Source organism: Anolis sagrei, chromosome 1 (genome assembly GCF_037176765.1).
Source record: "Anolis sagrei isolate rAnoSag1 chromosome 1, rAnoSag1.mat, whole genome shotgun sequence".
In the NCBI taxonomy this organism is placed as follows: domain Eukaryota; kingdom Metazoa; phylum Chordata; class Lepidosauria; order Squamata; family Dactyloidae; genus Anolis; species Anolis sagrei.
Window position 1 is genome coordinate 332,207,196 of NC_090021.1, and position 17,419 is coordinate 332,224,614.

The window sequence follows — 17,419 nt, forward strand, 5'->3', positions numbered from 1 at the left end:
GGTCTACTCTAATGGGGGCCACCAATAGTTTTCAACCCTGTTGCATTAATGCCACAGAGAAGCAGTGAGGCTAATAGAAAAGAGTTGGGCGTCTTGAACAACAGCTATAAGAGATAGGAAATTAGAGATTCTTTCCATCCTATTTACATACATTGATTGGCAGGAAACACAGTATCCAAGAGAACATCCACATCCCAAACACAAACACTGAAATATTTACACTGGCATTCCGCCAGCCATCTTTCACTTTTTATGCCATATCTATCATCAGGTTCCCCTCTTCCGCAAATCCAATCAATCTCATGTTTTCTTGTACCAAAAACAGTTTTGAACAGAGCAGCCAAAAGCAACAACCTAATAACAAACAACATAAGCTACAGAAAATGTATTACTAAATATGGCAACTAGTGAAAACTATGCATTACTTTAGTAATGGCAACAACTTATTTTAAAAACATTATTTTCCAAAATGTGTCTGTTTTAGGACCAAAGATACAGCCCTGTTTTCGATGCATTATTCCTCTTTCTGTGGTTCAAAGCACCAGTTGCAAGCTACAGTCAGACACCAAGAACATTTTTACAATGGAAAGAGTCTGAATAGCATTTCCCACTTAATGATCTGCATTCAACTGTTTGCTGTGGTCTCTGAGACTTTCCGGCGAGGACTTCCGGTAAATTCTGCAGCTGTGTCTCCTTCTCACATCCCAAAGGAGAAATGCCAAATAGTTACAGGACCAGCGGGGTTCTTTTAACAACAACAACAACCCCTTGGTCTTGCAAAGAGCTCTGTGGACAGATCTAAGCATATAAAGCCTCCCCTTTGTGCAGTCTCCCAGAATAATTTCATTTATTTTTGGAAGCCTTTCAGCACATTTGCTGACACACAGTCACACTCACACATGCTCAGTGGCACTATAAGTGATGGAAAGAAAGATTGTGGTAAAACTGTAATAGATAATGACCACAACAACATACTATTTAATATATCAAAAAGTCTGTTGCTTTTGTAAAGGCAGCCTTTCTCTTTTCTATAGTCATACCCCTTGTGGTAAACCGTGATCCTCAAAAATTGGTACCCAGGGATACAAAGTGGAATTTTATATTTACTCCCATTTGTTATTTTTATTACAGGTTGTGCATCTCTTATCCAGAAATAAAAAATGCTCCAAAATCCATGATGGTCCACACAGTGGCTGAGAAAGTAGCACCTTTGATGCTTCAATGGACACATGCTTTGTTTCATGCAACAGATTATTACAAAAATTATGCATAAAATGCCCTTCAGGCTGTTTATGGTATATATGAAATATAAATGAATCTCATGTTTTAACTTGGGTTCCATCTCCAAGAAATGTCATTATGTATTTTTTTTTGTCGTGTCAGGAGCAACTTGAGAAACTGCAAGTCGTTTCTGGTGTGAGAGAATTGGCCGTCTGCAAGGACGTTGCCCAGGAGACGCCCGGATGATTTGATGTTTTTATCATCCTTGTGGGAGGTTTCTCTCATGTCCCCACTTGGGGAGCTGGAGCTGACAGGGGGAGCTCATCCACTTCTCCCCGGATTCGAACCTGCGACCTGTCCCGCCGGCACAAGGGTTTAACTCACGGCGCCACCGGGGGCTCCATCTCATTATGTGTAAGTCAATATGCCAAAATCCAGAGCTTGGGGAATGAACTCCAAGACATATCATCATAATCATCATCACTATCCTACCTACAAAGGATGCTTTTTTTGGCAAACCATAACCTTTTGGAAAATGGCATTCACAACCTTTTGGGAAAAGCAGACATATTCTTGAAAGGCATGACCTTGATAGAGATCGTAACCTTTTTGTAAAGTATGATCTTCCTGAGAAGAGTTAAAAACTCACTTGAATCAACCTTCTCCTTGGTGGTGAATATCCTTGTATTCATACAAGGCAATTAGGTTTCTCAGCTGTTAAACTAATATACCTAGATATATATCTCTCTGAACTGTTAGGGACAAGATATGCCAATGCACAAAAACATATAGCAGAGTTTCAGAAGTGTTTCTTTCAGTTACCCAAAAAAAAACACAGCTACTTTCTCTTAAAACATCTTGGTTTGAATCATGTTCTCAAGAGACTAAAATAAATCAGACTTCCTTAAAAGTAACATAGTTGGTTTACTCATAAACTTCTTGGTGCTCATCTCCATTTCTAAGCCGAAGAACTAGCGTTCTCCGTAGACACCTCCAAGGTCATGTGGCCAGCATGACTGCATGGAGCGCCATTACCTTCCCACTGGAGCAGTACCTATTGATCTACTCACATTTGCATGTTTTCAAATTGCTGGGTTGGCAGAAGCTGGGGCTAATAGCAGGAGCTCACACCGCTCCCCGGATTCGAACCTGCGCTTTAACCCACTGTTTCTACTGACTTCTAAAATTGAGTCTAAGTCTGAACAATCCCAGATCGGATAATGTGGTCTGCAGCCCCGCCCACAACCTAGAGTTAAGGAAAACCTGCATACCAATACACACATACACAATACAGTAAGCAATCTGTATTATATACCTAACAAATAACTAGTAGAGGAGGCTTATAAAAGTTTGAAGTTTCCAACAGCTTTAGCTGGAGATCCTGCACTCAGGACATTGAACTCAATTGTTCATGAGGTCTCTTCTAACTCAATGATTCATTGATTCATGGATCGACTCTCTTCACTGGTCAATTCTGATTCAATGGTTCTATTATGATTTTTTATTTATTTATCGTGTCATCAGCAACCATACCATTGGTGAGATGTGTTCCACACTGGGCATGCGTACTCAGCAGCAGAGTAGCATAGCGCAAGGGCAGATGTCTTCACTGTGTCTGGTTGTGATCCCCAGGTTGTGCCAGTCAGCTTTCGTATGATGTTGTTTCTAGCGCCCACTTTTTGCTTGATGTTCAGGCAATGCTTCTTGTAGGTCAGAGCACGGTCCAAAGTGACTCCCAGGTATTTGGGTGTGTTGCAATGCTCCAGTGGGATTCCTTCCCAGGTAATCCTCAAAGCTCAGGATAATAAATATTATGATGATATTTATTTATATCCCACTTTTCCCCTAGTTTACAATTCACACAAAATACAAAAATTTAAATCTAATTGAACTACCAAAAAAAAAAAAACGAAAACCATTTAAAGACATGAACTATAAAAGGCATGACAGCTATGGTAAACTGACCCTTTTGTAAGTTCCATTTATTCAAATTGCAGCTGTTCTTAAGCTCTGAGCTTCGAGGGGAGCTGTGAACAATGTGCATTTCCCTCCTTTGATTTAACATTTGCATTAAAGCACATTTTGCTAGGATATGCATCCATTGCTTTTGTTAGACCTGGAGGACACTGGGCAAAGGCAGCCTGTGGTATATTAAAGGCAGCCGTTGCCAGCACAACTTCCTTAGCTGGTCTAACTGTGTACGACAGGGTGATAAATAAAAAGCATACATTATTTATAGACCAAAATAACAGAGTACCCTCCTCCCACTGAGGATATTTCATCTACCCACCACTTCCCCATGCTGCACTCTTGATTTATAGCCAGCCATAACAGGAAGGGGTTGGAAGGATCTCCATTCTCCACTTCTCCTTTTCAGAAGTTAACACACTTTGAGGAATGTCAGCAACACAACAGGACCGATAAGCACAACTGTCAACCGTTGTCAGCTGCAGGCCAGTTAACATCAAAAATATCTCCCCTCTCCTGGCTTCTGATTGGATGTAAATATGTCCTTCTGTAGAGAACTTGGCTGAAGTCCTACATCAAAGATATGGAGCTTGACTTTATGCACATTGACTTTCACAACTATTCAGCAATGCTATCATGTTAGCAAGCTGAGACAATAGGCAAGGAAATGTAGTACCAAAGGGAAAGAAGAGGGAGAGGAGGAAAATTGGGAAGAGGAAGAAGATGAAAAGGAAGAGAAGGAGGAAAAAGAAGCGGAGGACAAAGAGGAAGGGGAGTAGGAAGAAACAGAGGAGGAAAAGGAAGAAGAGGGAGTAAGAGGGGTAAGAGAAGGAAGAGGAGGAGGAGGAAGCAGAAGAGATGAGACAAGAAGGAACAGAGTAGGAAGAGGAAAAAGAAAAAATGAGAAGGGAAGAAGCAGAAGAAAAAGAAGTGGAGGAGGACTTGTAGGGATCAGCTGCTCTACCTGTAATTTCCAAATTCTGTCCCAGAAAAACTGAGATTCTGCAAAAAAATAACATTTTCAATCATGGAAATGAGAAATGACAGAGAAGCAGCTTGGAAAGGAAAATAGACCCACAGTTGGCTTGTGTTCATCTGTAACAAGAAACATTCTTCAGCGAAATGGACTCAAGACAGTAATCACGGGCACGGCTTCATGGTACAATGGTGCAAGCATGAAGCATTACCTAGACCAGTGGTTCCCAACCATTTTTGGACCGGGGACCACTCTCCAACATTAGTACCAGAAGGGTTATGAATCAGTTTTTGGTCAACATTACATTCGGTTTGGTTATTTGGGGTTGATTCAGAAAACTGCATTGGATAGACCACATCCAGTCTAGTTTCTGATACAGAACATATGCCACCCAGTAGTCGCAATCTGCTCGCCTGCAGAAAATCATATTTACTGTATTTTCTGGTATATAAGATGACTGGGCATATAAGATGACCCCCAACTTTTTCAGTTAAAATATAGAGCTTGGGGTATAACTGCCGTATAAGACTATCCCCCCTCCAACGCACACTAAATTAAAAAAATTTAAACATCAGATTTGATTTTGGTATGGTAATTTTCCTATTACCGTACCTCCTTCTCTGCTTCTCAGATCTCACACATGTGTGCCTGCGCCACTTCACTGCAGTCCTCAGGAGCGAAATCTGAGAGGCAGAGAAGGAGGTACAATAATAGGATATAAGGACAAGCCAGACGGCTGAAAGAGGTATGCTTTTCTGGGAACGGTGCTGCTCTATCTCTTTTTTCCACACCCCAGGCATCCCGAACTCCTGCAGATTGCTCCGCCCTTCACTTACACCTTCCCAGTGAGGTGTCCCCTCACCTCATTATCGGGACCACATTAAGTCACTCCTTTCCATGAATCCTGATGAGTGGGTTTTCTTTTACCGTACTTGTACAGCACCTCCCTTGCTGCTTTCATACAGTTGCCACATATGGTGGGGATGTGGCCACAGCCATTTTTGACCTCCCCCCACCATATGCGGTGACCGCAAATTCTCCAGTCCAGCTCAGAAGTTTCAGTACCTGCCCTATAAGATGACATCCAGCATATAAGACAACCCCTGACTTTTGAGAAGATTTTTCTGTGTGAAAAAGTAGTCTTATACGCCAGAAAATACAGTAATAATCTGGAACCACAGACCTTATTTTAGGTCTTACAGCGCACCAGTGTGCTGCAGCCCTCAGGCTACGAACCTCTGTCCTAGATCTACACTGTCAAATGACAATTAGGCATTACAAAGCCTCTCCTAGCACCTATAGATGATCCTCATCTGAAGTTAATTCAGAACTGAAGAAAAGAAGTGCCTCATCACCAATTAGTGTTATTTAAAGGCCTAGTTTTGTTGGTCTCTCTCTCTCCGTATCTGATGAGATCAACGGAGTCTGCCAAAACTGATGTTAAAAACTTCTTTCTCTCAGTCTCAAAGCTGCTATAAGATCCTTTTAACACCAATTAGTTTTTGTACTTTGAACAGAGATAAAAAATATTTTCCCCCACTGCTGATTGGAGATGAGAAAAGTTACTTGCCTAAGAAGGGCAAAACTACCTCTGAGCATTTCTTATCTAAGAAAACCCTTATGACATGAAGGCACACATAGATGCACACGAAGGAAGTGGTTTCTGTCTGAGGAGAGGCAAGGTCAAGGAAGACACCAACATCTGAAATCATTGGAACAGGGAAGATTGCCTTTAGCATTCCCTTGAATCTTCTGCAGCTTTCTCAGATGTGAGAATAGAAGTGCAAGATTTTCTCAGCAAACAAGTTCTCACAGGTCTGACATGATACAAACAGCAGCCTGATGATGATAGATTAAATTCAGCTCCAAGTCAAAGCCATCCATTTACCAATGCATGTTCCAGAGCTGGGAAGAAATGTTAACATACACAACCCCAATTCAAACTTAGTGATTTTTTTCCATGTCAGGAGCGACTTGAGAAACTTCCTGAATTAATATTCTGTATACACTGGAGACCAAGGTGCTTGTTTATAAAGCCATTGTCCTCCCAACTCTGTTATATGCCTGCGAAACATGGACTGTCTACAGATGTCATGTGTAATTCCTGGAACAATTCCATCAGCAATGCTATGGCATAGACACTGTGACAGCACGAGTGGTGCCACCTGTGTGTAGAACTTTTAAAGTGCAAAGGTTTAAACTGTATAACATGCCCATACTTGCTTATTTTGTAAATGTATAGTTGGATTGATTGGTTATTTATAGCTGTCAATCACTGTTGTTTGCACCAGTTATATTGCTTCCTCCTGCTCAATTGTTTGGCCCCACCTCTTCCTGGAGGAGGGCAGAGCTTTTCCTTTTCCATTCCACCATCAAACTTTATATCAGATAGACATGAGAAAGAGACTTGGCTTTAAAGTCCTTAATTAAGTTACCTTTCATCACCAATTCTAAGGTTTGGGACTCATACTTCATGCCCAGATCGCCCTGTACAACGTTGAGGAGACCCAAGCACCTTCAAACTGGTCCTTTGGCATCAAAAGGAAGACTCTGTGTCTTCAACATAGGCCATTAGACTGGGGGTTGTGTTTGTTCCGACCTTCACAGCCATTGAGAAAAGAGGGAACAGGAAAAGCTTCTCAGCTGTGAAATCTCCTTGGACCCAAGACAACCAGAGACTGTAATGTATATTTCCTTTACCCCCTTTGAAACTTCCAGCTTATTGCCTTAAAGGGATAACTCTTTGTGAACAATAAAACCTATTTTGAGTTATCTAGAGTGTTTTGATCCTTGGGAGTTCCAGTTCTCTAAAGGAAGGCAAGAAGCAATCCCCTGGGGGAAAGATGTCACGTCTATGTCTCTTTCACTAAGAGTTATAGCCCCCAGGCGTGACGGCATAGACACCAAGAAAACCGTGGCATAGACACCAAGAACTGGGAAGCCCTGGCCCTTGAGTGTTCTAAATAGAGGTCAGCTGTGACCAGCAGTGCTGCAGAATTTGAAGAGGCATGAATGGAGGGTGAAAGAGAAAAATGTGCCAATAGGAAGGTGCGTCAGGCCAACCCTGATTGGGCCCACCTTCCGTCTGGAAACCAATGTCCTCACTGCAGGAGAAGATGTGGATCAAGAACAGGGCTCCACAGTCATCACCAAGACACCACATCTGGAGAAAAATCATCCTTGAGCTATGAGGGATCACCTAAGTAATACAATGGAATGTAATTACCCTCTGATTTCTATGTTTCTCTGAATTCTGGGATGGAGTTCTCCGATCAAAATGCATGTGTTAGGAAATACAGTGTACAAAAAGGCAAATATTAGGATACATTTTGAACACAAAATAAGAAGGGGAAGAAGAAAGTGGAAGAAGAGGAGGAATTTCTATCCCCCTTTGTCTCTTTCAAGATATTAAAATTACATATGAATTCTTGTAGAGACTTCACCTAAATATATAAAATTATTACAAGTTAGTGCAAAAACAGGGTTAAATGTTATGTTTGATCAGGTGCAAATGTTACAGAAAGCAAAGAAGACAGACCCACCCATTCCTATTCCCAGCAATCATGTGCAATTCACATCTTATGTGCTGGACCCGGATAGTATCATAGAATCCTAGAGTTGGAAGAGACCTCATGGGCCATTCAGTCCAACCCCATTCTGCCAAGAAGCAGGAAAATTGCATCCAAAGTACCCCCAACAGATAGCCACCCAGCTTTTGTTTAAAAGCCTCCAAAGGACTCCAAGCAGAGAGTTCCACTGCTGAACATCTCTCACAGTTAGGAAGCTCTTCCTAATGTTCAGGTGGAATCTCCTTTCTTGCAGTTTGAAGCCATTGTTCCGCATCCTAGTCTCCAGGGCAGCAGGAAACAAGCTTGCTCCCTCCGCCCTATGACTTCCCTTCCATATGTATACATGGCCATCACATAAATATATGAGGGGAAGTCACAGAGAATAATTCCAACTTATAATAATATTTATAACACTTTAATTATCATGATTGTAAATGAAAGCAAGTGCAGTCACATCACGCTAAAGATGGTAGGAACTCACTAGCCAGGGAACAGAAAGAAACTTGTTTCTCATTCTCCAATGTGCCCGGAGCAAATTGCATTGACCAAAACATAGCAAGAGAGTAGAACTCCAATACTGGTGGAGAGAGGGAGTCCAATTCAAAATGATCAATAGAGAAAAAAGGAATTGACTCTCCTCTCTTACCAGGGTGAGGGGTGCAGGATCCCCACAGAAGTAAAAAAAAAAATGCAATTGTTTACCTTAGAGAGCACTGTTCTAGACCTAAAAACACCTAAAGAAGTGTTGTCTCTAGGAACCCCAAGGCCCTCCAGTGTGATGTTAATTGTGAACATCTGCCAAAGGTTGACCATGCTGGAGGAGCTAGCCCCGGGCAGTGGTTCTCAACCTGGGGTCCCCAGATGTTTTTGGCCTACAACTCCCAGAAATCCCAACCAGTTTACCAGCTGTTAGGATTTCTGGGAGTTGAAGGCCAAAAACATCTGGGGACCCCAGGTTGAGAACCACTGAGCTAGAGATTTCTTGATATTACCTATACAGCAAATCCATGAATCTGCAAAAGTTAAACCTGCAAATGTGACTGGTTAACTGTATTATAGTCTGGGTTGTTGTAGGTTTTTTCGGGCTATATGGCCATGGTCTAGAGGCATTCTCTCCTGACGTTTCGCCTGCATCTATGGCAAGCATCCTCAGAGGTAGTGAGCCATATAGCCCGAAAAAACCTACAACAACCCAGTGATTCCGGCCATGAAAGCCTTCGACAATACATTGTATTATAGTCTTTTTACTGAAAGAACCAGTGGTGTATTGGTCCCCATGTTGGAACCAGAACTCCGAGAAGCCAGAGCTCAGATCCCAATTTGGCCACGGAAAGACATTGGGAGATCTTTAGGCAAGTCATGTTCTCTTGGAGGAAGACAGTGGCAAAATAAATTTTGCCAAGAAACCCTTATGATAGGGTCACCATAAATCAGAGCTGACTTGACAGCACATTGCAACAATTAATTTTGGCTTACCTGTAAATGATGCCTTTGTCATGAAGGAACATGAGGGCTGAAATGATCTCTGCAGCATAAAATCGGGCTCGGGCTTCATCAAAGCGACGGGACTTTTGGATGTGGAACATCAGGTCCCCTCCATTTACAAATTCCATGACAAAGAACAGGCGATCCTAGGAGAAAGTGAAATAGAGGAATTTAAAGAGTAACATCAACAAGGGAAGCCCAATAATTGTGTGCAGATTTCCCCCCTAAATCCAGCTCTCAACATCACCCTCATTGAAATCTCACCTTTGAAGATAGATATTGACAAGCTGCAATGTGCCCAGAGGAGGGCGCCTAAAATGATCAAGGGTCTAGAGAACAAGCCCTATGAGGAGTGGCTTAAAAGCTGGGCATGTTTAGCCTGAAGAAGAGACGACTAAGAGGAGATATGATGTTGTTGTTGTTGTTGTTCATTTGTTCAGTCGTCTCCGACTCTTCGTGACCTCATGGACCAGCCCACGCCAGAGCTCCCTGTCGGCCGTCACCACCCCCAGCTCCTTCAAGGTCAGTCCAGTCACTTCAAGGATGTTATCCATCCATCTTGCCCTTGGTCGGCCCCTCTTCCTTTTACCTTCCACTTTCCCCAGCATAATTGTCTTCTCTAGGCTTTCCTGTCTCCTCATGATGTGGCCAATAGCCATGTATAAATATGTGAGAGGAAGCCACAGGGAGGAGGGAGCAAGCTTGTTCTCTGCTTCCCTGGAAACTAGGACATGGAACAATGGCTTCAAACTACAAGAAAGGAGATTCCATCTGAACATGAGGAAGAAGTGAGAGCCGTTCAGCAGTGGAACTCTCTGCCCGGAGTGTGGTGGAGGGAGGCTCCTTCTTTGGAGGTTTTTAAACAGAAGCTAGATGGCCATCTGTCAGGGGTGCTTTGAATGCAATATTCCTGCTTCTTGGCAGGGGGTTGGACTGGATAGCCCATGAGGTCTCTTCCAACTCTAGGATTCTATGATTCTAGGCCTCATTCAAGGTTCCCATTCTGCGCTGACCTAAATTAAAGTTGTGTAACTGAAGAATCTGAGGATGATTCTGGCCTTTCTGATATTCAGTCTGGCTCTCCTGCAGAGCAAATGAATGCTTCATACAGCATTCAAAATATAGCCTTTAAAATTGTAAACATTATGATTCATGCTATATTTTGGTGCATTTTCCAAGTGGGTGCCTTCCTAGTAGCTAAGCATTAAATTGTTTCACTATGCTTTAATGCAGCCCTTCAGATTCTGATGGACACCAACTCCCAGAAGCCTTAACAAGTACAGCAAATAGAAAGGAATGCTAGAAGTTGCAGTCAATCTGGGGCTAAGGCCACTGTCATATAAAATCCAGATTAACAGCTTTGAAATTACATGGCAGTGTAGACTCAGGCCCCTTCTATACTGCCATATCATCCAGATTATCAAAATATATAATCCACTGTGCTGTTGCGCACTGGGCCTATGACAATGTCTGTTTACAGGACGTGCTTTCGGTATGCCTAACGGGACGCCGGGGTGCCTCAGCTAAAGGGTCCCATAGGTTTCCCAACACAAAGTTCTGTAGAGGCTCAAAATAGGTTCAACAAAATTCTTTATTAAGGCTTAAGTCTTCGAACAAATGAATAAAATGCTATATAATCTCGAAAAACTGGTAGCTTTCTCGATCTGCCGACAAGGGACAGGCAACTGCTTGATAAACTGTTCCTTTCCTCTTTAGGGAAACCTTCCGATCCCTCCTTGGGCAATCTTTCTTTACCCTGTTGGCGTGAGGCCCCAACTCCTGGCTCCAAGCTGCATTATGGATAGCCCGAGTGGTCCCTTACCAGGCAATGGTTGCTGTAGATCTGCCAAGCTGGTGTCCTGTAGATTTGCCCCACGAAGGCCATGGAACCATTCCTTTATTTTCCAGCAAAGCTGGCTGTATTCCCCCAGCAAAGCTATGGAACTGTAACTTTACTCCCCAGCAAAGCTGTAGAGGTTTTCCTTTTCCCCCAGCAAAAGCTGTAAGAAGTGAAGCTTTTTGCAGGTGGGACAGAGAAAGCCCACACGTCCTGCTGTAGGGCTCCAAACTGTGAGACTGAACTAAAAGTCCCCCTTTCCCTCCAAAACTGGATCTAAAGGCTATAACGATGATTGATAGGTTGTTGGCCCCATGACTGCAACCTGGGGAAAGCTACCCAGTTGCAAAATGCATGGCCCAAATGGATTCATGCAAACTAACAGTGCAAGAAAAAGAAATTCAAATCTCCTAGCACAGCTGTGCCAGCACATCTACATTATCTGCTTTGAACTGTATTATATGAGTTTACACTGCCATATAATCCAGTTCAAAGCAGATAATCTGGATTTTATATGACCATTAAGAAGGGGCCTGAAGCTAACATATCCCGAGCTTTTGTGGAACAGCTTTCCAAATCCTGGTGGATATGAAAGCATCACTCTGGTTGACAAACATGGTTAAATGCCTCTTTCAGATCTTGGTTCTGGGGTTCTTGGGTTCATGGGGGAAGGAACATGGTATGCTGCACAACTGAAATGACTCAACTGTTGTGGAGAAGAAAGCAGTCTGTTCTAGGGTTGCCATAATAGAAGTTGGAGAACACTCCTGTATCTTTCACAATTGGGTAAAAGAGAGAATTTCAGCAGATGTTTTATAGCAGAATCCATACTTACTCCAACGTAAGTCCCACAGAACACAATGGCTTTCTTTGAAAAGTAGTAGAAAATACTGTACTGCCCTGGGGCTCCCCAAGGTAAGCCTGGCCCCTGACACACAGACACATGCAGAAAGTATTTTTTTTTCCTGGCAAAAGAAAAATGAAAACTTCCAGGAGGAGCGGTGTATGCTTTAAATAGGTCACAGACTAGTCTTGCATAGTAAACCATGTCTTTTTTTCTTACAAAGAGGTTCTTCCTGGCAACATTTGGTCTTATTTACTTGTTTATTTGTATTTTTAGCCATTTACACAGTTCTTGGGGAATCAGAGGTAGTAAACCTGGCCCCAGGAGGCTGCAAAGTTGCCCATAGGAGCAGCCTGAACCAATCTTTGTGCATGCCCTCCAACATTTCAGAGACGAAAACAAGAATATATGTGGCCAAACAACATCAGATCGTGGAAAAGATGGCAAAAGTTACTACTGCTAAAAAGAGGCTGCAGCAGTTTTTGCTTTTGCCTGAACCTACTGGGAATGCAGACGTCCTCCTTTCCTCTTCCTCCTCCAGAATTCATTGAATGCAAACTGCTTTGAACTCAGTTTGCAGCAACTCAAGTTTGCTGAGGACAAAGAGGGAAAGTGGAAGGAAGAGGAGAAAGAAACTGGGACATTTAAAAAGCAGCCAAAGAAAGGGAATGGTAGAAGACACTTAAGGACAGTTCCTACCAAATTGGGGCACTTGTAGAGTATGTTATAGGGCAGGCATGGGCAAACTTGAGCCTTCCAGGTGTTTTGGACTTCAACTCCCACAATTCCCAACAGCCTACTGTCCCACCCCGGTCATTCCACAGATATATAAACCCATTTTCCTACTTCCAACAGACCTCACTACTTCTGAGGATGCTTGCCATAGATGCAGGCGAAACATCAGGAGAAAATGCCTCTAGAACATGGCCATATAGTCCGGAAAAACCCACAACAACCCAGCCTACTGTCTGTTAGGAATTGTGGAAGTTGAAGTCCAAAACACCTGGAGGGCTGATGTTTGCCCATGCTTGTTATAAGGCAATGTAGAATCATAGAATCGTGGAGTTGGAAGAGATCTCGTGGGCCATCCAGTCCAACTTCATTCTGCCAAGAAGCAGGACAATCGCACTCACAACAGATGGGCATCCAGCCTCCGTTTAAAAGACTCCATAGAACAGTGGTTTTCAACCTGTGGGTCCCCAGATGTTTTGGCCTTCAACTCCCAGAAATCCTAACAGCTGATAAACTGGCTGGGATGTCTGGGAGTTGAAGGCCAAAACACATGGGGACCCACAGGTTGAGAATCACTGCCATAGAAGGAGCCTCCAGCACACTCTGGGGCAGAGAGTTCCACTGCTGAACAGCTCTCACAGTCAGGAAGTTTTTCCTAACATTCAGATGGAATCTCCTTTCTTGTAGTTTATACTGTTAATGTGTGTACATATTTTGAAAAGTGAAAAGAGCCTAACAGCACATATAAATTTGGAGGGGAGGCATTTGGAGGAGAAATGATCCAATGATGATATGATAATTAAAACAAGAACAACAATAGAGGCCACTGTCCCTGGTTTTTATGGCTTCTGGCTCGAACAGTCAGGCCTCATAATTTCACAGCTTGTTTTGTGAAGCAGAAAATGATCTGTGTAATGTTTTTACATTACCCACATTTTTAAAAGCAGGGTTACAGGAAATCTTGTCGGAAAGAACAGACATCTCGGTTTTCTCTTTAGGTTGGGAATAGGATGCCAGAATTAAAATCAGGGAAGTGCAGAATTCGGGGTGCTCAGAAAGGAGAGGAATCCAAGATGATGGGGTCATTTTAGCCTGTCTTATTTTGCAGGAGCCAATATTGTACAGCTGCCCCAGAGAAATGGGTAAGCAACGCATGTTGCGTTGAAGCATTTGCGGGATAATATAAGGCAAGCAAGCAGGGAGGTGCAGCACCCGGTCTCTTGGCAAGGACTGTGATGGTAACAAAGTCCAGTGAGGCAGCAGCTGCTGCGTTTCCTCAGCTAACCTTTTCTGGGATGGAGCAAAGGCCACGTGACATGCCCTAGTGGCATTTCCCCATCTATTTGCAGCGCCTGCCACCCTGTGGTTATCCTCTTTAAAACCAGGAAAACATGACCAACCATCAGGGAACATGAAAGGCACTGCAGACTACTTCAACCAGAGAAGTCAGCCATAGCAGAGCACCTGATGAACCAACCTGGACATAGCATCTTATTTGAGAACACAGAAATGCTGGACCATTCTAACAACCACCATGTCAGACTACACAGAGAAGCCATTGAAATCCACAAGCAAGTGGACAATTTCAACAGAAAGGAGGCAACCATGAAAATGAACAAAATCTGGCTACCAGTATTAAAAAACTCTAAAATTAGAACAGCAAAACAGCAGAGGGAAAACAATCAGGGACATCAAATCACCTCTCAACAAAAGATTGCTCCTGGCACTTCCAGGCTATCAAATGCTAATCAAGGTGGTCAGTTGAAACATTCACACCTAGCTCCTGCAGAGAAGAGTCCTTTGTCTCACCCTGGTCTTTCCACAGATATATAAACCCATTTTTTCTAGTTCCAACAGACCCCACTACCTCTGAGGATGCTTGCCATAGATGCAGGCGAAACGTCAGGAGAAAAAATGCCTCTAGAACATGGTCATATAGCCTGGAAAAACCTACAACAACCCAGTTTTTGTCCTTGCTTCTACCATATTTTATCAGAACTCCATTTGTGATTTGTATTGTATGTTTTCATGTAGTATCTGACTCATTGTTCTTCTCCAGTATGGTTGTTAACCTCATTGCCTAAAGAAGCCATTAAAATTTGGAAGGTAGCTAAACCTAGATGTGTCATGTAGATTTTGCTATTTTCGTGTAGGCTGTTATGCCAACCCAACATGGTTTCCGAAAATGAGCACCAGGATACAAATCTAATAATTAGAAGGAAACATTCCTGATTGCCTTGAAATGTTGTGGCTCCGGAACTGGAGGCTCTTTACACTACGTAACCATAGCACAAGATTCCACTTTAATGGCCACAACATTCTGTTGAATCCTTGGGCTTATAGTTTGGAAAGGAACTAGCCATGCTTAACCTTTATACCATTAAGGAACCTTTGAAATAACTTTGAGGTCTCAGCTGTATAAAACTGTGGCATCTGTATAGAGAGAAACTCCATATTACAGCTTTCTGGCTAAGAATTCTAAATGTGGGTATTTGTGTATCTACATTATTTATTTATTTCCTATATTTATACCCCGCCCTTCTCACCCCCGAGGGGGGGGGGGGCTCAGGGTGGCCTCACAGAAGCACCAAAGGATGCCATCACCATAAAACGTTCAGCAATATATTGACAAACTGGAATTTGTCCAGAGGAGGGCGACTAAAATGATCAAGGGTCTGGAGAACAAGCCCTATGAGGAGCGGCTTAAAGAGCTGGGCATGTTTAGCCTGAAGAAGAGAAGGCTGAGAGGAGATATGATAGCCATGTATAAATATGTGAGAGGAAGTCACAGGGATGAGGGAGCAAGCTTGTTTTCTGCTTCCCTGGAGACTAGGACGTGGAACAATAGCTTCAAACTACAAGAGAGGAGATTCCATCTGAACATGAGGAAGAACTTCCTGACTGTGAGAGCCATTCAGCAGTGGAACTCTCTGCCCCGGAGTGTGGTGGAGGCTCCTTCTTTGGAAGCTTTTAAACAGAGGCTGGATGGCCATCTGTCAGGGGTGATTTGAATGCAATATTCCTGCTTCTTGGCAGGGGGTTGGACTGGATGGCCCATGAGGTCTCTTCCAACTCTATGATTCTATGATTCTATGATAATACATTAAAATCCCTTGAGACTAGGACACGATGGAACAATGGCTTCAAACTACAAGAAAGGAGATTCCATCTGAACATTAGGAAGAACTTCCTGACTGCGAGAGTTGTTCAGCAGTGGAACTCTCTGCCCTGGAGTGTGGTGAAGACTCCTTCTTTGGAGGCTTTTAAACAGAGGCTGGATGGCCATCTGTCAGGGTTGATTTGAATGCAATATTCCTGCTTCTTGGCAGGGGGTTGGACTGGATGGCCCATGAGGTCTCTTCCAACCCAAGATTCTATGATTCTATGATAATACATTAAATTATTAAAAACAGTAATTAAAACAATTGATTAAAATACGCCTGCTAAAATCAGAATCCAAAATCCAAGTCTGAGTCAATTCATTGTCTTAAGTCTTCTTTCACTTGCTGCTATTCAATAGTCGAACACTTGGTCTCATAACCAAGTCTTAAGTTTCCTCCTAAAAGACAGGAGGAAGTTGGCCAGTTTGATGTCCCTGGGGAGGGAATTCCACAGACGGGGGGGGGGGGCACTGCTGAGAAGGCCCTGTTCCTTGTCCCTACCAGTCGCATTTGCAGTGGTGGTGGGATCGAGAGCAGGGCCTCTTCAGATGATCTTAAATTTCGTGATGGTTCGTAACAGGAGATACATTCGGGCAGGTAGTCTGGTACAGAACCATTTAGGGCTTTAAAGGTTAAAACCAGCACTTTGAATTGTGCTCAGAAGCTGATCAGCAGCCAGTGGAGCTGGAGTAACAGAGTGGTTGTGTGCTCCCTGTACGCTGCCCAGGTGAGCAACCTGGTTGCCAACCATTGGATTAGTTGAAGGTTCCGGGCAGTCTTCAGAGGCAGTCCCACGTACAGTTGGCTTATGTGACCCCATGACTTTCAAAGACATTTCTTAGGAAAGGAATAGAGTTTTGTCAGTTCCTTCTGATGAAATAAAGCCTACAGCATTCTGAGGATGCCTGCCATAGATACAGGCAAAATGTCAGGAGAGAATGCTTCTAGAATATGGCCATACAGCCCGAAAAACCTAAAACAACCCTGTTATTCCAGCCATGAAAGCCTTCGACAATACACTGAACATCAACAAATTTGTGCAAACACAAATATTGCTAAACTCTCTGCTTATTACATGCCTGTTCTAAGGGGAGAAGAAATATCTTTCTACATCATTTTTGGAACTGTATAGGTTTCCCAGCAGTTAATTTTGAACCTTCTTAATTAACAATACTTACAGGTGTCTGGAAGCAGCAGAAAAGCTGGGTGAGAAATGGATGGTTCCTCGCCAGGGTCAAGATCCGTTTCTCAGTCAAGGTGCACTCCACATCGTCATCCTGGAGAATCACATCTTTTTTCAGCACTTTGATGGCATAGAGATATCCTGTCCCTTTTGTTTTGGCCAACATCACCTAAAGAGGAGAGGAAGCAACACTTTTATAGAGGGGTCTACTAAATATACTGGAGGCACCCGACTCCTCCCATATTAAACCATACCATAATATTGTAGCCAAAATATCAGAAAAATTGACAAAATTGGTGACTATAAAAAACCCAGCCAGAATAAAATAACAGCATATGCATATAATGCATGCAGACAAAACCAAGTGAGGAAGCCCTGGCCCTTGGGCACCCTAACTGGAGGTCAGATATGACCAGCAGTGCTGCAGAATTCAAAGAAACATG

General features: G+C 43.0%; 1 protein-coding gene across 1 annotated transcript in view; it reads right to left on the reverse strand.

Moving 5' to 3' along the window:
• The window catches only part of PRKCH (protein kinase C eta), a 141,353-nt gene that overhangs the window by 32,385 nt on the left and 91,549 nt on the right, over positions 1 to 17,419 (reverse strand). Inside the window, exons 9-10 of the mRNA XM_067463054.1 lie at positions 16,972 to 17,145; positions 9,211 to 9,365 (exon numbers count right to left, since the gene is read on the reverse strand). Of these exons, the coding sequence (XP_067319155.1) occupies positions 9,211 to 9,365; positions 16,972 to 17,145 (329 nt within the window). The remainder of the gene's footprint in view (positions 1 to 9,210; positions 9,366 to 16,971; positions 17,146 to 17,419) is intronic.